At 37.7% G+C, this 20,533-nt stretch overlaps 1 protein-coding gene across 1 annotated transcript in view; it reads right to left on the bottom strand.

Annotated features, from left to right (window-relative positions):
* Positions 1-20,533, bottom strand: part of IL1RAPL2 (interleukin 1 receptor accessory protein like 2) — a 599,554-nt gene that overhangs the window by 42,170 nt on the left and 536,851 nt on the right. The window contains exon 5 of the mRNA XM_055267708.2: positions 8,989-9,118. Within this exon, the coding sequence (XP_055123683.2) occupies positions 8,989-9,118 (130 nt within the window). The remainder of the gene's footprint in view (positions 1-8,988; positions 9,119-20,533) is intronic.

Genomic DNA, 20,533 nt, shown 5'->3' with positions numbered 1-20,533 from the left:
AATGTAAGCAGCAAAGCAGGTTTGGGGCATCACTGGTAAGAAAGCAGTAGTCACTGAAAGGAGGAGGGGGTCATTATGGCATTTTACAACTGTTGCATGACCTTGGGAGAAACAGTGTTTTCTGCTAACTTTGCAGCTGGCTTTATCTGTCTGTCCTCCCAGCCTGACTAATAGCAGGGCTGCTTATTCTCAGTCCACACCGATTTTCACTCTTTCAGTCCCCGACAGATTTTGACTTTCTATAGTCTAAATGTGGAGTACAACAAAACATTCTGGACAATTGAGGATTCTTGCTAGCTTTGATGAATTCAGTCTAGCCCTACAGGAACCCTCAATCACTAAAGGGCAGCAGCTCTTTCTCAGTCTCTAAACCTCAGTTTCTTTATCTGCAAAATAAAGCTAATAGTATTTATCTCAGATGGTTATTATGAGTATCCAATATGTTTTAAGATGTGAAATGCTTTTGCAATATGCAGTGTACTATAAAAGGATAAACTGGGATTATTATTATTATTTACTAATTATAGGTTTTTGTCTAGAGTAGCTTACAACCCAACACAACATAGTTGAGACTGAGCATCTAAAATCTGCTCAATAAATGAAGAGAAACAACAAACATGTTTTAGGTAGGCTTTTGGTATTTTATGCATAGATCAAGGCCAAGACCAACCCTGGAATCATGAATAGTATTCACCACTCCTTCAAAAATGTACCTTTAGTTAACTAGAAATTAAGGACGGCCCTAGGTAAAACTATGCTGTTTATAATGTGTACATTCACATACAGGTGTGATGAGATTTGAAACCTATTTAAATTAAAGCGAAGTGATTGATCTGTATTTCTTCTTCCAGTAGGATGAGCTGAGAATAGAAGAAAGGAAAATACTTTTATGAAGCTCAACTTTGGGAAAACCAGTGACATGTGGGGTCCTTCAAGACATTAAAAATTGTGTGAGAAGTTGCCAAAATACATCTCATCATTTTCCCTAGGGCTGCCTGGCAGTCCAAATATTTCCTCTGTATTTTAGGGACAAACAACATATTCACAGCTCCATATTGCTTTTTAAAAAGAGTGAGTCATTATGAGGTTAGTTTTGGTCTTTAAGATAGACTCATCTTATTTTAAGAATAAAAATTTTCATGCTTATATCACATTCCCTCTTTATTAGAGCATTTCAGTCATGCAAGGAGAGGATGTTAAGGTAAAGGAATGAAACAGAAGAACAGAAAGTGGTAAAAAGCAGCAGTGAAGAAACCAAAACTAAAACAAACAAGCAAAGACCATATTCTATTCAGCTCACAGCCTTTCAGGAACTGAAGGTAAATAAAATTATTTGCATTTTAGTAAGCTTTTCTGAAAACCTTAAGATAAATTGAATATTTTTTTCAGGTCAAGAATTAGAAAAGATTTGGTAAACTGTTTTATAGTATTGCCTGAGAAAGAAAACATTAGGTATTGATAGGGTGATTTGTAAAGTGAGATTTATAATTGAAAATGACTCTCTGTTGGGACAAAGCAATTGTCTTGAAATTCATGGAGTCTTTTTTGACAATCAGAGGCAATGCATAACCCTGTAGGCAATCTAAAATACTATTATTTCTTATTTAATAGGACTGGTTCAATTTTTCTGACTTTTTAAATTAGCTATGTAGAATACATACCTCACTAGCGAATTCTTTAAAACAAAATTCTCAAGCCTCTTGTAAGATTGATTAGAAGTTCTGTAGTGGTACAGGACTGAGGTGGCCTTCCTAGAATCATTATCCCCAAAGGACATTTTGCGGGTACTCTCTGATCATCCTTTGCAGCAGTTCCCATTAAGCTTTAACAGAAGGACAGAAAGTAAGAAGTCTTCCCCTTATGATTCCTACTAGGTTTCCTCGAAATAATTATTTGACTTCTCTGAATAAACATGGTAGAGCTTGGCAGAGAGCAGATTGTTGGAATGATTTTAAAATTGTAGAAATAAATAACCAAACTTGTACAATTATATCTTATGTTACTGCACACATAAAATTATTTTACCATCTCTATAAATTATATCTTCTGGAGTTAGTGAAAGGGTTGTGATGCAGTTGTGTGGGATAGACTAGCAGTTGTGAATGGTTACCACATTTGAGTTCAGATTTCCTTGTGGCTTAGTCGCTTAGCAACATCAGAGGCATGGGAGAACTGTGCCAATCTCTGCTTTAAGGAAGATAAAGGGGAATCTGTATGCCCAAAGTGGGGTCTAAGTGCTTTGGCAATGGGCTGAAAATCAGGAGAGGCTAGGGACCACAGTGGTGAAACTGACCCAGAGAGCAAACAAATGAGAACTCCAAAATGTTAGACAGGATTTGATCTAAAATGCTATTCAAGCAGCAGGGGAAATGCTGAGTACAGACGTTATACTTACTGAAGTCCGAGTGACATTATCTCATCAAGCCCTCAGTAAATATCTAAGCTTTTTTTTTACTAGGTATTGTTTTAAGTCCTCGATTCCTCTGTGGCAAACTAAGAAATAAAAAGTTGTAACACACATTTCTAGGATCAAGCTGCTGCACAGGAAATTGAGAACCTAGGCAGAGGGGTAGTCCCCCTGCCAGACCCAGTGCTTCTGGGGAAGTTTCTCCACAAGTCAACTGCCTGAGAGCTATTTATTTACATCCTCACTGCTTGGTTATATTAGACAATGCAATTTTGAAATGTGCACACAACACAAGAGCTATGATTCAATTTTTAAATGGGCCCAAAGCAATGCCCTTGCTATGGTCTAAATGTTTGTGATCTCCCAAAAATCATATGCTGTCACCTAATATCCATCATGATAGTATTAAGAGGTGGGGCCTTTGAGAAGTGATTAAATCATGAAGGCTCCCCACTCATGAATGGGATTAGTGCCCTTATAAAAGAAGCATGAATGAGTTCCCTTGCCCTTGTTGCCATGTGAGGACACACAGAAGGTTCCATCCACGAGGAACAGGCCCTCACCAGACACCTAATCTGCCAGCACATTGATCTTGGACTTCCCAGCCTCGAGAACTGTGGGCAATAAATTTTTGTTGTTTTTAAATTACCCATTTAAGGTATCTTGTTATAGAATCCCAAATGGACTAAGACAAAAATTGGTGCTAACAGTGGGGTGCTCTGGTTAAAAAATATACCAAAAAATGTGGAATGGCTTTGGAACTTTGTAATGAACAAAGGCTGGAATAATTTGGAGGAGCAGGCTAGAAAAAGCCTATATCAACATGAACTAACTGTAAGGAGCAATTCTGGTGAGGGTTCAATAGAAGAGGAGAACTGTAGAGGAAGCTTCAACCTCCTCAGCGATTACTTAAGTGGTCATGATCAGAATATTGATAGAAATATGGACAGTAAATGCCATTTTTATATGGGCTCAGACTTACATGAGAAACACGTTATTGAAAACTGAAGTGAAGGCCATCCTCGTTATAAAGTGGCAAAGAACTTGGCTGAATTTTCTTCATGTCCTAGTGCTTTGTGGAAAGTAGAACGTGTGAGTGGTGCAATAGGATATTTAGTGAAAGAAATTGCTAAGCAAAGTATTGAGGGTGTGGCATGGCTTCTCTTGATTGCCTATAGTAAAATGAGAGAAGAAAATGAATTAAAGATGAAATTTATAATCCAAAGGGAAGCAGAATTTAAAGATTTGGGACATTCTCAGCCCAGCCATGTTGCAAAGAATGAAAGAGTGTGTTAAATAGGGAACACCAAGAGTGTGGCCAAGAAAACATTTGATAAGATACCTAGTCTAAGGTATTTTTTAACAGTGTCCTGTAAAGACAGAGACAGCACTGAATAAAGGCCATGCATCCAGAAATAAATTTTGTTTCCAGAAATGCCTTTGAGAGAATCCCCTAATTGAAAATTCTCAGTATTCTGACATCAAAACTCTTCCTTATGGAGAAAATATATGCGGTATGAAAAAATGTGAATCTTCTCTTGGTTCACCTAAATAGTATGATTAGCAATTTTTTTCTATAAAAATGCTGGATTTGTTCCAATTTGCTGTGCTGTATAAAATCTTGTATGCTTTGTTTCAAGGACTTTGGAGGCTAGAAGACATAGTTAATTAATTCCTGTATTAGCATAAATGGCTATAGACTGAAAGAATTCTAGAAACCACACAAGCTTCCAAATAGATCACGGATCACACAAGACATGTTAAGTGGAATGATGACATTTTAGTCAATGATATATTGCATATACAAAGGTAGCCCCATAAGATTATAACACTGTATTTTACTGTACCTTTCCCTTGTTTAGACATGTTTACATACACAAATATTACCATTGTGTTACAGTTGCCTACAGTATTCAGTACAATAATATGCTGTACAGGTTTGTAGCCTAGGAGCAATAGGCTATACCATATAGATTAGGTGTGTAGTAGGCTATAATCTAGGTTTGTATATGTACACTCGATGATGTTTGCACAATAATGAAATCACCTAATAATGTATTACATAGAATGTATCCCCATCATTAGGCAACTCATGACTATATTACAAAATGAGTGACTGTATCTTAGCCAGGCATGGTGGTATGTGCCTGTAGTCCCAGACTGGGAATTTCTGCCTTTTTCTTGGCATTTCTATGAAGGTGACTTTAGTTAGCTAGTGGGGTCTTGTGAAATTTTCAGAATAAATTTCCTGGAACTTTCCGTCACTGCTAATATAGTTATTTTACTGGGGGGAGTTGGTGGAGTAAGAGGATGTAACAAAATCAGTTAAACAATGTCATTTTGCAAGTCCGGAAAGGTTGTCTTCCTATAGCATTTCCTAGCTGGTTGACTCATTTGGCCCCTAATATGGTGGCTTGTTCAGGATTTATCCAATTCATGTATATATGTTTTGTCTCCCACCAACTCTAATCATTTGCTGCTGGAGAGAGTAGCAGTGCCTCACTTTTCTTTTGTAAAATTATAACTAGTTTGGAATACCGTTAGGCAGATTCTTAAAAAGTTAAATAATCCTGCAGAACAAAAAGGATAGTAGGCAAAAACTAAAGAAAGGTGTGTAAAGAAATGTCTTTAGTTAATAACAATGTATTAATTTTGATTTTTTTTTTTTGAGATGGAGTTTCACTCTTGTCACCTGGGCTATAGTGCAATAGCATGATCTCAGCTTACTGCAACCCCTGCCTCCTGGGTTCAAGCAATTCTCCTGTCTTAGCCTCCCGAGTACCTGGGATTACAGGTGCCCGCCACCATGCCCAGCTAACTTTTGTATTTTTAGTAGAGACGGGGTTTCACCAATGTTGGCCAGGCTGGCCTCGAACTCCTGACCTCAGGTGATCCACCCACCTCGGCCTCCCAAAGTGCTGGGATTACAGTCATGAGCCACTGCTCCTGACCCATTCCTTTTTTATTGCCAAGTATATTCCATTATATGACTATACAACAATTTGCTCATCTATTCACCTGTTGATGGACATTGGATTGTTTCCAATTTGGACTATTATGAAGAAAGCTGCTATGACCATTCATATACATGTCTTTGTAAGCACATGTATTTCCTTTTCTCTTGCCTGAATACGTAGACATGAGCAGTATTCTTATGGTACAAAGGTACCACAAGAACCTAAGATGTAGATAATTGGGGAAACGGGGTATGGGGTATATAGGAACTCTATATATACTATCCTCATGATTTTCCTATAAATCAAAAATTATTCTAAAAAAAAAGTTTGTTTAAAAATGATTTAAATTTTATTTAAAGAATAAACTAAAAATTAAATTTATGTCTACTATATAAGTCTAGCTATTCAGGCAAGAGAAAATAAAATATATGTGCATACAAAGATATGCATATCAATGTTCCTATCAGATTGCTTCATAATAGTCCTAACTGGAAACAACCCAAATGTCTTCCATCAACAGGTGAATAGAAGAGCAATTTTTGTATAATCACATAATGGAATACTATTTGGCAATAAAAATGGTATGAACTATTGACACATATAACAAGATGGGATAAATCTCAAAATAATTGTGCTACATGAAATAATCCAGAGAAAAACAAGCACCTATTGTATGATTCTGCTTATATAAAATTCTAGACAAGGCAGACTGATTTATAGTGATAGGAAGATCCCTGTTGTTGGAGAAGGGCAGGAGGGAGGGATTTCAAAGGGGCACCAGGAAACATGGGGGTGATTAATATGTTATCTTCATTGTGGTGATGGTTTCACAGGTGTACACAATATCAATCCGCCCTTACAAATTGCATACTTTAAATTGTGTGATTTATTATATGTCAATTATACTCCGATAAAGCTGTTTATTTTAAAAGTTACATGCAGTCACACATACAAAAAGGGAGATTATTATCTTAGGCTCATATAATTAGTACCCTTGATCACAAAACATATCTCTGAGCTTTTTGGTGATGGAACTTCTGCTACTAACTATATACTAGTGTACCTATCACATATCCATTTTGGGACCAGTTTCTTGTTCTGTAGAATGAAAAGTGACCCTTAAGGTCTTTTATACACAGATACGTTGACAGTAATCCTAAATATGTATCTTCTGTAACAATTTAAAATGAATTCAGTTGTATTGATTTCAAATAAATATTAAATTAAAATTGCCTAATAAAGTGTTACTAATTAGAAACTTCAAAGTACAAATGGCAATTAATACTTTAGAATCATTTGTAATATATCCATCATTTATTTCTGAAAATCTGTTCTGTGTCAGGCAATTAATTTCAAGGGTTTTTTTTTTTTTAGGAAAAACAGCTTTATTGACATAAAATGTATATGCCACATAATCTATCCATTAAAAGTATACAATTCTTTGTTTTCTAGAATATTCACAGACGTGAAACTATCACTATGGTCAATTTTATAATATTTTCATTATCTTATAAAGAAGCCCCAGACTGCTTGATGAGTATAACACTTCCTTTTAGAGTGATGAAAATGTTCTGGTACTATAAAGTGGTGGTGGTTGTATGAATTCTGAATGTACTGAATGCCATTAAATTGTGAATTTTAAAATGATGAATTTTATGTTATGTTGTGTTCTACCACACACACAAAAACACACCCATACACTTTAGCTATCACATCTATATTCCATTCCTCCCCACTGGGACTAAGCACCCAGTAATCTACTTTCTGTTTCTATAAAGTTGCTTATTGTGGACATCTTATATAAATTGAATCACATAGTATGTGTTTTTTTGTTTCTGGCTTCTTACACTGAGAACATTTTCAAGGTTCATTCAGGTTGTAGTATATGCCAGTATTTCGTTTTTTATGGTTAAATAATATTCACTGTATGAATGTAGCACATTTTATTTATTCATTCCTTAGTTGATAGACATTTAGGTTGTTTTCATTTTTGTCTATTATGAGCAATGCTGCTATGAACATTCATGGACCAGTTTTTTGTAGATATATGTTTTGATTTACTTCATTTATATCCCTAGGAGGGCTATTCCTACCAGCAGTGTATGAGGTTTCCCATTTCTTCATATCCTTACCAACATTTGTTATAATCTGACTTTTTTTCCGAGACAAGGTCTTGCTCTGTCACCCAGGCTGGAGTGTAGTAGAACAATCATGACTCACTGCAACCTCAACATCCTGGGCTCAAGTGATGTTCCCACCTCAGCCTCCCAAGTAGCAAGTAGCTGGAACTACAGGCACATAGCACGATGCCTGGCTAAGATTTGTACATATTTTATATATATATATATATTTTTTTTTTTCTTGGCAGGGAAGCGGGGAGAGACAGGGTTTTATCATATTGCTCAGGCTAGTCTCAAACTCCTGAGCTCAAGCAATCCACCCACCTTGGCCTCCCAAAGTGCTGGGATTACAGGCCTGAATAACTGTGCACAGCCTATAATCTGACTTTTTAAATTATAGCCATCCTAGTACATCCTAGTTAGTATAAAGTGGTATCATGTGGTTTTGGTTTGTATTTCCTTGATTACTAAACATGTCAAACACCTGTTCATGTGTATTTTGCCTAGAAATACGCTCCTATAGTAAGTATCTTAAGGGGTTCACAGAACTTCAAAGTTATGAACCCCTAGAGAAGAGTTATTGGGTGGACACATAGAGAGAAACTGTCATGAGAGTAATTATAAATAACATTTAAACATAGTAAATAATACAAAGCGTACTTGTCTCATTTATGCTGCTCTATATTCAATAAGATAACTGGAGGAATAAACTTTAACATTAGTTGTACTAAAATTTTAGATTAATTTTCACTGCATGATTCTTAATGGGAGTGAAGAGGGAAGAATCCCAATTCCTATCAGAATCAGGAACATACACTACACATCATCATCTCTGAAACCAAAGAGAAACCTCACAAACTGAGTGAGGCAGGAAAGGTTACCTATATTTTTATATCTTTTTTGTACGAATGAGAAAGTACTAAATAGAATTAGAAAACCAATAGAATTGGTATCTATAAACCAGAGAGGTATTTGTGTAATAGGAGAGTGAAAAGAGGTTTAAACATGTACTAAATTGAAGGATCAGTCTTTTCAGGATAAGTATTAGATGTTGGGAAAAATAAACAGTATTCAACAAGAGTTAACAGTTATTTTGGCTGAAGACCAACTTACCATTGCCACTGCCGCTTTACACTTATGACATATTAAGGTTGTCTGTTCTCAGGTAGAAAATAAACAATTTGCCCAGTGGTCTGAGGAGTCACCTTCAAAGACTGGACCTTTGCTGTGATTGTTGGAGTACCAGTGGTTTTAGCTTTAGAAACTCAAAGGAATTTGCTTAGGCAGCTTTTGGAGGGTCATTATACCCTGGCGACATAATCTTTAAATGGGAGAAAAACCTACTTATGTTAGAAGCTTACACATTGGCATTTCTTAAGGCAGTCATCCTTGGTCTCTCCATAAGATCAGCTTTTAGAGAATGGAATGATTTGGAGCTGCAATTAAAATCCTGAGCAGAATCCCATAAGACAGCAAAGAAAGATAAGCAATTCAAGCTCTCTACCTTATTTCACCTTCTCTAATGTGACCTGCCAGTTCTTCAATAAACTTTTCTCCTTTCATCCAGTAGATCATTGGCCCAGACTCTCCACTGAATCCGAAGAATGCTTTGCAGGGGATATTCAGAGGCTTACCTGAGAATGAGAGAAAAAGAAATGAGCAAATGACTCCTGATTATCAGTGGGAGACAGGAAGCGACCATTTAACATCCAAAGGAAAACTCAGAGGTGACCCAATTTTCAACCCTTTTTCTAGTCATCTTATCATTGTACCTGAGAAAAATTTTAAATAGTTATGAGGGCTTCTAGAAAAAAACTTAAATTCAAAGTATAATCAAAAGTGGGAATATAAAGTTACTCAGTTTTCTGTTTGTTTGTTTATTTGTTTTTGAGACGGGGTCTGACTCTGTCACCCAGGCTGGAGTGCAGTGGCGCAACCACAGCTCACTGCAGCCTTGACCTCCCTGGCTCAAGTGATCCTCCCACCTCAGCCTCCCAAGTAGGTGGGACCACACAGGGTCTCCCTATGTTCCCAAAGCTGTTTGTTACTCAGGTTTTAAAACTGTTTATTTTTACTGCCTCCTTCTTATGAAATAATATAAAAAAAAAATGAAAAGACTATCTTTTTTCTTTATTTTTGAGAATATTAAGCACTGCTAACTTGAACTTGCCCTTGAAACTAACATTAATCAAAAGTATAAGTTAATTTTTGGTTGGTGAGAAGACATATCATAATATATCTCCACTGTTATTAAGATTACACAGAAATTTGTTTATTCTGATTTTTACATGTTTTAAGAAAAATTAGATAATATAAACTATAATGGTTATTTTTAGCTGTCAAATCAACTGGATTAAGAAATATTAATACCTAGATAGCTGGTAATACATTATTTCTGGGTATGTCTGTCTGGGGTTTCCAGGAAGGATTGGTATTTGAGTTTGGTGACTGAGTGGGAAGATCCACTTCAGTGTGAGTGGGAAGCATCCAAGTGCCTGGGGGCCTGGATAGAACAAGAAGTCAGAATGAAGGCACTGTGTAAAATGGGGCCTCCTTGAGGTAGTCTATCAAAAAATGACTGCTCTTTTCTTGGCACTACACATAAGGTACTGACTATTGCTGCAATTTCTCCTGGGAGGAATGTTTTTACTCTCCCATTAAACAGGTTCTTGTTAAATAAACACAAGAGACGGATATTTTTGTAAAGGCCACAGATAACCATCACTGCCCTTTTCTTGACAAACAATTTTTTTCCATTCTGTTTTTCTCTTTAAACAATTTTCAACCTCTTTTAAAGTCTCGTTTAAATTGTCCTATTATCTCTACTTCTTGGTATGCAGTTTTTTTTTCCATTGCGTCAAGGGAAGCGACATCATGGTGGTTAATTTTCTTATGAGGTTTATAATTTCATTGCTGTATTTTCATCTACAGCAGGGATTGTTTTCTGTGGTAGTCCCAGATGCTGAGGGTTATAGAGGAATTCCCTTAGAGAAGTTCCAAGGTTGCTTCTACGAAGGCCCTACAAGTTTCACTGGTTTGGAACCAGTTTTTCTGTCAATTTTTTTGCTTGGGGGTTTGTGTCATATATGAGTTATGTGAATTTCGAGTCCACACCCATGCTTGGTACAGGTTTAGAGTTCCAGTTTCTTTTAAATGTTTCCTTGGATTCATAGATATGGCCCTGGAGTGAATGTGAATTTTCTGTACACTTTCCTGAATCAATAAGCAGAGTTTTCTAGGCCCCATTTCATAGATTTCAGGGTTTATCAATCATTCAGTTTTCTAGATTTTTGCTGGGATCTGCTCTAACTCCATACTTCACATAGATCCTAAACTGAAGCCCATACACCCTGAATGTCCACATTTGGTTTTGATATCTCCAGGAGATCTTCAATTTCAATTTATACTCCTTTCTCTTACTTTGAGCTCCCTATTTATCACTAAGGCCTGAGAATTTCCCTTACTTGCATTCCAGCTGGGCTAAGCATGTAAATTCTTTGCCTTATTTTGACCAGCATTTCTCTGTAGTTAGAACAAGAGGTGATCTTTACCATTTCAATTCATTCTACCTTATTGACTAGGTGCCTGAAATTCTACCACAAAAATCTATAAATTGTGTATCTTTGTCCTATGTAATCAAGTTAATTTTAATTTCACCAGTCTTACCAAGGAGTTAAACATAGAGTTTATATTAATGTTACTGTTAATGTATCCTTTCTTCCCTGGGCCCACACTTTGATTTGGCCTTTCAAAATAAGATAAAAAGAAGAATGGACAGTTGTGATGCCAATGTGAAAACTAATCACCCTCCTGCTGTGCTTTATGTATTTAACTTTGTAGCTTCACCTTTCAAGAGGTTTATTTCTTCCTTAAAATAATCCACAATCAGGGCACAAATCTTTTATCTGTATTTGTGAGAGTGCCCTGAACCACATGCTCCGGTCTAGCAGGCCAGTGTCAGAACACATGGAACACTGGAGCATGCTACTTTCAGTTGTAAGACATATTTTAAGAAGATTGTTGCTAATAATGGTAATAATGAAGTTTATGAATTAGTTATTTAAAAATTTACAGGAGAGTTGAAGTCATCATTATATTATGTCACTCTTACACATATGCATTCCAGTATACTTCCTTTTGAATGGGAGTTAAGGGGTAAAGTCATAACTTGTATATGAGGCATGTTTCATTGTTATGGTTTAAATGTCCCCACCAAAACTCATATTGAAATTCAATTGCCAATGTTAACAGTGTTGATAAGTAAGACCTTTGGAAGATAATTAGGTCATGAGGGCTTTGCCCTTACGAATGGAGTAATGCTATTGTGGAACTGGGTTAGTTTTTGTGAGAGTGGGCTTCTGAGAAAAGGATGAGTTGAGCTGGATTTCCTCTCTCCGTCTCATATGTGTGCCTTCTGCCATGGATAACCCTCACCTAATGCCAACAGGTGCTGATGCTCTTGGACTTCTCAGCATCTAGAACTGAGAGCCAAATAAATCTCTTTTCCTTACAAATTGCACCATCTGTGGTCTTCTGTTATAGCAGCCGAAAATGGACTAAGACAGAAAAATTGGTACTGAGAGTGGGGTTGTTGCTATAACAAATACCTGAAGATGTGGGAGTGGCTTTGGAACTGGGTAATGAGCAGAGGCTGAAGGAATCTGGAGGAAAGGGCTAGAAAAATCTTGTACTGATGTGGACAGACCATAAAGAGAATTCTGGCAAGGGCTCAGGAGAAGAGGAGAGCTGTAGGGAAAGTCTGATCTTCTTAGAGATTACTTAAGGGGTTATGACCAGAATGTTGGTAGGAATATGGACAGTAAAGGCAACTGTGATGAGGTATCAGAAAGAAATGAGAAACAAGGTAGTGAAAACTGGAGTAAAGGCCATCCTTTTTATAAAGTGGCAAAGAAGGTGATAAAATTGTGTCTGTGTCCAGGGCTTATGGAATGCAGAGCTTAAAAATGATAAACTAGGGCATCTGGTACAAGAAATATCAAAGCAGCAAGGTATTCAGGCTACTGTATGGCTACTTTTCATTGTATATAAGGAGATATGAGAGCAGAGATGGCTTAAAGATGGAATTAATACCTAAAAAGGGAAGCAGAATAGAAAAATTTTGAAAATTTGCAAGCTGGCAAGGTAAAGAGTGAAAAGGCATCTTTAGAAGAGACGACAAAAGTGTGGCCAAGCAACCATTTATTAAAGGAATTAATATGCATAGAAACAAGCCAGGTGCCATCCATCAAGATAAGGGACAAAAGACCCCAAAGGCATTTTGAAGATCTTTGAGACAGCCTCTCCCATCACAAGCTCAGGGGCTCTAGCAGGGCAGAATTGTTTGGGGTAACAGGCCTGGGGTATCCTCCATGGGCTCTGATATGGTTTGGCTCTGTGTCTCCACCCAAATCTCATCGCAAATTGTAATTGCCATGTGTCTAGGGATGCACCTGGTGGGGATGATTGGATCACAGAGGCAGTTTCCCCCATGCTGTTCTCATGACAGTGAGGGAGTTCTCATGAGATCTGATGGTTTTAAAATGTGTCAGAGTGTGCAAGCCCCAAGCCTTGGCAGCTTCCATATGGTGTTGGGCCTGCAGGTGTACAGAACACAAGAATTGAGCTTTGGGACCCTCCGCCTAGATTTCAGAGGATGTATGGAAATGCCTGGATTTCCAGGCAGAAGTCTGCTGTAGGAGTGGAACCCTCATGGAGAACCTCTGCTAGGCCAGTGTGGAAGGGAAATGTGGGGCCAGAGCCCTGACAGAGAGTCCCCACTGGGCCACTACCTGGTGGATCTGTGAGAAGAGGACCACCATCCTCCAGACCCCAGAAACGTATATCCACTGACATCTTGCATCATGCACCTGAAAAGGCTGCAAGCACTCAATGCCAGCCCATGAAAGCAGCCACAGGGGCTGTACCTTGCAAATCCACAGGGGCAGAGCTGCCCAAGGCCATGGGAGCCCACCCCTTGTAATAGCATGCTCTGGATGTGAGACATGGAGTCAAAGGAGATTTTGGAGAATTAAGATTTAATGATGGCCTGGCCAGGTTTCAGACTTGCCTGGGGCCTGTGGCTTCTTTGTTTTGGCCAATTTCTCCCATTTGGAATGGGAACTAAAATTTATCCAACGCCTGTACCCCCATTGTATCTTTGAAGTAACTAACTTGCTTTTGATTTTACAGGCTCATAGGTGGAACGGAGTTGCCTTTCCTCAGATGAGACTTTGGACTTGAACTTTTGAGTTAATGCTGGAATGAGTTAAGACTTTGGGGGACTGTTGGGAAGGCATCACCACATGTTGAAGGGGAGGGACCAGGTGGGAGGTGATTGTATCATGGGGGCAGTTTTCCCCATGCTATTCTCATGATAATGAGGGAGTTTTCATGAGATCTGATGGTTTTAAAAGTGGCAGTTTCCACTGTGCACTAACTCCTGCCACCATGTAAGACGTGCCTTGCTCTCCCTTCACCTTCCACCATAATTGTTAGTTTCCTGAGGTCTCCCCAGCCAAGCAGAACTGTGAGTCAATTAAACCTTTTTCCATTATAAATTACCCAGTCTCAGGTAGTGTCTTTATAGCAGTGTGAGAATGAACTGATACAGGCTCATTGCTCAGGGCCACCTTAGGACTCTTCTCCCTGAATCCCAGCGTAGCACCCCTCAGCCATCCAGCCATGGCTCAAGAGGGCCCAGATGTAGCTAGACTTGCCAAAATGGAAGGTATAATCTATAAGTCTTGGTGGAGTTAAGTCTGCAGGCTTGCAAAATGCAAGAGTTGTGTGTGCATGGATGCTGTTGATAGCCTAGGGCCCTAGGGTAAAACCAGCCACAGGGCTAGAGCTACCACAGACAGTTCCCACTAGGGGAATGCCTAGTGTGGCTGTAGGAGCGTGGTCACCTCAGAGACCCCAGAACTGTAGGGCCACAAGCATATAACACCAGCCTCCGAAAGCTACAGGCATGAGACTACAACCTGTGAGAATTGCTAGGTAGACTGAATCCAGCAAAGCCCCAGGGTTAGGGTTGCCACAGGGTTTGAGGGTTTGAGGACCCAGCCACATACCCCAGTGTACCCAAGACATGGGACAGGGAGGCAAAGCAAATTATTCTCCAGTTTTAAGATTTAATGTTGTATTCCATTTTGGGTTTTGGACTTACTTGAAACCAGTTATCCATTTTGGTAAGGGAATGTCTATTGTATGCCTGTCCCACTATTGTATTTTGTAAGTAGATACCTTCTTCAATTTCACAGGCTCACAGATGGAGGAAATTGCCCCAGAATGCATCATACCTTAAATCTCATCTATGTCTGATTTAGATAAGACTTCAGACTTTTGAGATTATGTTGTAATGAGTTAAGACTTTGGGGCTATTGGTATGGAAGGAATGTATTTTGCATTGTGAGAAGGATATAAGTTTTGAGGGACCAAGAGCAGAATGTCTCCTCCAAAGCTCATGTTGAAATTCAATTGCCAGTGTAACAGTGTTGAGAGGCAGGATCTTTAAGAGGTGATTAGGTAATAAGGGCTCTGCTGTCATGAATCAATTAATGCCATTATCACAGGATTAGTGCCATTATTGAGAGAGAGAGAGAGAGTGGACTCCTAGTAGTAGAAGGATGAATTCAGCTGGATTTCATCTCTCTGACTTGCACACTCATGTTCTTGCCATGTGATGCCTTCTATTACAGGATGACCCTCACTAGATGTTGGTGCAGCCATCTCTTAGATTTCTCAGTCTCCAGAACTGTGAGCCAAATAAATCTTTTTCTATATTTCCCACTCTGTTGTGTTCTGTTATAGCAGTAGAAAATGGACTAAGAGACCCATTAATAGTTTTTCTTACAGTACGTATCATCTGTTCCATATGTTAAGAAGGAAAAAGCTGAAAGCCAGTGATCCCCGGTTGTATCTTCACTGAGAGGGAGAGAAACATATAGTCTCTCATTGTGAAAATAAAATTCCTATATATTTACATATATCTATATATGTATATGTATGTGTGTGTATATACATACACATACATATGCATACATATATAAATATATATATATTTATATGTATATCTCAGTGTAATTTAATCACAAGGTAGTTCATCATTCCTCACACTGGCCTTTTCTATCAGTCATCCAATATATCAAGTACTCACTTGTAGCCAATGGTAAAAATACCAAGGTCCTTTCTTTCTCCAAGATTATTATCTCAAACAAACTGACTGAATCATTGAGATTTAGAAACAGGCTCAGATAGAAATTAACTGACTTTTTTGTAGTCAAATTATGAACCAGCTTTGATGCTGTTTTACAGAAATTAATGTCTTCCAATATGTAGTACAGTGTTTACTAAAAAAAAGCAGTTTGACATTTCAGAGTGATTTTATAAAGCCCTTTTAAATTCTTTATTCTAAAGAAGAGCCCTTTCCCCATCATTTCTAAATTAAATGAAACAGTCACAGAGGTAAATTCTAAATTATAGTTGAGATAAAGCTATTATGAAGCTAAAGGAAGGAAGAAAGAATTTATTTTTTCCAGTAAGATACAAGGGAGATGAAAAGTTGATGAGGCAGAAAGACATGAGTTAGTTATCCCAGATGGTGGAAACCGAAAAAAAAAAAAAAGTAGGATTTTCTACCCAGACAACAGTGACTGTGAGAGAAGACAGTGGCTACCAAAGCTAATTAATCTGAGAAGGAAGAAGACCGGGAGAAAATACTTGAGTAACCTTAGAATAGAATAATGATTTGGGAGAGAGAAAGAGATAGACAAAGAGAGACTGAGACCCATAAACTTTCCACTATTTCTGGTTTCAAAGAATGTATGTGTGAAGCCAGGTAATGTTTCTTGGGGATGGTGGGGAATGTGTTCATAGTTATTTGCCTATGCTAGAGGGAAGTAGCTCAGCAGCAGACCTCAAAGTAAGATGAGACAGAACACTGTTTTCTTGGTTAAACGAGTATTGTTGTTGTTGTTGTTATTGTTTTGGTGTACAATTGGCTCAATCAGATAAGAGTTACAAAGTCTACTGGATGAGGAATTGTTTAGAGTTATAGGACTTATATAGTTGTGTCACTAAGTTGCCCCAATCCCAATAGAAGTTTCTGTTACTGAATTTTATCTAGGTTGAATGAATAAAACCTCCATTGTTACTACATATCCTGCCCATTAACTTTGCTTACGTTTTCCTTTTTCATTTCCTTAGGACAAGGAGTGTGGCTCAGAGTCTTAAGATCCTAGTTTTCTCAGTCATATCTCACATTTAAGGGTACCAAATGTAGGCAAGGCAAAGACATTTCATGGAAAGAGTACTAGTGTCAGGACATCAAAGTTATAGCCCCAGCCCTTCCACTATATTGCTTTGATTTTTTTGACAAGCCCATTCCTCTAATAAGCCACACTTTCTTCTTCTAAAAATTATAGGGTCAACTGAGAGAATCTCTAAGGACTCTTTCAGGTCTGATGTTCTCATATTTTGTGGCTGGCCTAGAGTGTTAGAATTTTCCAAGTGGGATGAACTGTGTCACTTTTAGTCGTAGCTCTTGAGTGCCAGTCATTAGTTCCTTCTGCAAGATAAAAAGTACTTAAGTCTCTGTGCCTCAGGTAGCTTTTAACTTTAGGGTCGAGGTCCCTTGGTTTTTGGCCTGAATCAGCTTGCTTTCTGTGCCTGGAATCCCAGTTCCTGTGTATCCCTTAACCTCTGTTTACTTCATAGTGGGTTTCCTGCCTATGAACCCTACCTTGCCATGAACCCTAGGTTCTCTCCACCTAACCTGACCCTGGCTGCTTCTGTTAGCTCTGCTGATCTTGGCTTATGACCTGCTTTCTTGACCCAGTGTTTTTCATATCTCAGCTTGACAAAGGAATTTTTAAAAGCTCCCTATGGAAAAGAGAAAATTCTTGGATATTAACTCACTATACTAGCAAGTCCAAATTATACTCAGCAAATTGAGCTGTCAGGAGAGTTGAAGCAAGCAAATATGTTGTATGTGTGTATTCAAATGTGCATATAGTTGCAAAATAATTCATTTGGATTGAATTAATAGTTCAAAATTAAATACACATGATTCTTTATATTGTGTTAGGTGAAGGAAAGAAACTAAAAATTCCCATATTGATTTAAAAATCTAGGTTTGTAGAGTAGCCAACCTATACAATCATATCAATTGAAAAATGGTTTAAGTCCATATTAAATTCATATTTACAGTTGTTATTTTCATTTGTTTCAAAAGTTATTTACTTGGCTCTACACTACATGGAATTAAGTGTTAAAGCTTACAAAGTTAGGTGTATTCTAGCAGCTAGACAAGACAGTAGTAAAAATAGAACACAGAGTAACCATTACTTCCCAAAAAAGAGGTCACCTTTGTCATTTGAAAACATCTGATTGGAAACAGAAGTCTTTTTCACTTTCTCAACTTCTGTATCATCAAAAGTACTTATGAATCCCTTACTAATAAGATCACAACTTTTGGTACTAGGAATGACTTGCTAGTTAAATCCTGCTGTACAAGTTTGGAAAAAAAATGAATCAATGCGAACATGGCAATTCTTATTGTATATCTGAAGATTGATCCAGGTATTATATGGTGACTGAAGAAAATACTGATGTGTTTTCTGGACATTATAGTGAGATTTAAAACAGAGCTGTGGAAAGTTTTTAAAATATCCTCAAAAAAAATGAATAATATGTGTCTGTGGTTTTAACATAGGTCCCATTCACTTTCATAAGTCTTGTTGGCTGTCTGCACACCCTGACTCCAGAAATGATGTTCAAAATAATCCCACAAGGATCCTTTAATCCTTTAGAAAATGGAAATATCAAGGTTTAATGCCTAGTTGAGAAAACGAAACCCAAAGCTGTCCACATATTACTGATCAGATTCATGTCACAGTATTGATTTTCTGAAGTATTATAAGGGTTCTTTTAGACTATTAATTTCCTTTGACAACAAATCTCTCTGGTCTTGCCATTCATTATACTCTATTTTGTAGCCTACGTGATTGGCGTGCCTTTACCCTCCACTTTTGCTCACTTAAAGCCTCATCCATCAAAATATAGCTCAAGTGCCACCTATACCATGAAGCCATCCCTGACTTCTTTAATGCACACCCTGCTTTCTCTGAATCCCATTTTTATACATGTCATAGGAAGTTAAAAGTTTAGCTGCGCTCGCTTTATATAATTATTACCGCAAAATAAGCTAAGTGTTTAATATATTCTGACCAAATTAATCATCACAGAAACCCAGGGAGTAAGGTATTATTATTCTCAGTTTACAAGTGAGCAGAGAAAAGTAGAAAGAAGTTAACTTGTTTGAAGCCACAAACACTGTAAGTCGGAGAAATTTAAAAGCAGACAGCTAGACTCTAGAGTCAAAGATCCTAAACACTCCTCCATACTGCATTTCACAGGTGTTTGCCTCCTCTTCCCAAATAAATGTTACAGTCTTTAAGGATGGAAACCATATCTTATATTTCACTTTCATTTCCTTAGAGGAACTAGCGTGCTGCAAGGCACATGCTTGTGCTCAATAGTACTTGTTTGATTCTCAAAAGCTTAGTTCAATTTGACTAATTTTTCTTATTTTTAAATTGGTTTTCTCTTGCAGCATTAAATGTATCTTTGCCAGTCTTCACCAATCCATTTTGGAATGAACCAGGGTACAAATAATAAATAATTGCCTTGAAGTTCAAGTTTTCCCCTTCATTTGCTAACCCTTTTAAAGAAGGAGGAGGGAGAAAGGAAAGGGAAGAGGGGCCGAACTGATCTGAGTTGCCTTTTCAAAAATTCTTGCAAGGCAGAGTCAACAATAAAATGGGAGAAAAGAACCTCAATGTTTATATGCCTGTGGAAATCAGTCCTAGTGCTGTATTCAGGTGATACCAATCTACGATTGTCACCATCTCTTTTTGCTTGAAATTTGGATTTTATCTTGAATTGTACGTAATCTTTCTTTCCCCATGTCCATAAGTTCCTGAAGAGAGAAGGAAATGAGTTCAATGTATCCACTATGGGAGACTGTAGCAGTTATATGCCATTTAATAAGTTTGAATATTTTTGTTCTGTTCTTTGAAGACAGGAGGTTACATAAATGACAGAAAATAAAGGATATTGAAGCTAATTATTGCAGTTAGCAATATCATAATAAAGAAGTCACCTCTCCTGCTGCCTCTGCTGAAGGGCATAATTTAAAAAAGTAAAGACCCATCATTGCTCACAAGAAAAATCAGAAGCCAGCTTCTGAGTCTTAGGCAGGAATGGCCTGAATGTAATTCACAAAGTTGGTGAGGTTCTCTTGTATCCTCCAAGGCTTTATCCCCATTCCTTGAGCCATGTACTCTCCAGCTCTGGGTCTTTACATTACTCCTCCTGTAAAACTGAGCCAGCCATCCTGCTAGGAATGGATTCCCAACTCCATCATTGTTCTTGCCTCTCCTATGAGTATCCTTGACTGCCTCTACTCTAGTCACTCAGCCTTGCTAGCTTACACAACCCTTCCTCACTGTAACTTTCCACTACTCTTTGTTCCTTCCTTGGTAAAACAATTGGCTAGTCTCATCAAATAATGCCCAATCATTTTCCAGTACGGGATAAAGCTAATAAGGAAGTTCTCCATTTTTTACCATGTAATGTGCATTTTTTTCTTTGAAAATTAATGTGTATCTTTAGCAGTTGCTCAAATAGTGGGACAATTGTTAAGCAATAAGAATTGCTTAACAGCGGAGCTTTCTAAAATTCCTCACTACTCATCTACTGACTCAAAGTCCTCAAAGCAGTTGCTCAACAATCCTTTCTCTCTCTCCTTCAAAATTCTCTTCCAAATTCACAGGGAACTATCCTGTCTCCTCAGTCATCCCTACTCTTCCTCTCCTCTGGATCTAGTTCTGTCTTCAATAAGTTGTTCTCTGCCCTTTCCTTTATAAGCTTCCATAAAGCTGTAATTTTTTAATATGAAAATACTAAATGCTATAAAATTAAATCACACACTACAACCTTCCAGTCACACTATTAATTACTTCATAAATATCTTGCATGTAGGCTTCTGA

Source organism: Symphalangus syndactylus, chromosome X, assembly GCF_028878055.3.
Source record: "Symphalangus syndactylus isolate Jambi chromosome X, NHGRI_mSymSyn1-v2.1_pri, whole genome shotgun sequence".
Taxonomy (NCBI): Eukaryota; Metazoa; Chordata; class Mammalia; order Primates; family Hylobatidae; genus Symphalangus; species Symphalangus syndactylus.
Note: the sequence above shows the minus strand (reverse complement) of the source record. Positions and strands in the feature narration are given on the sequence as shown.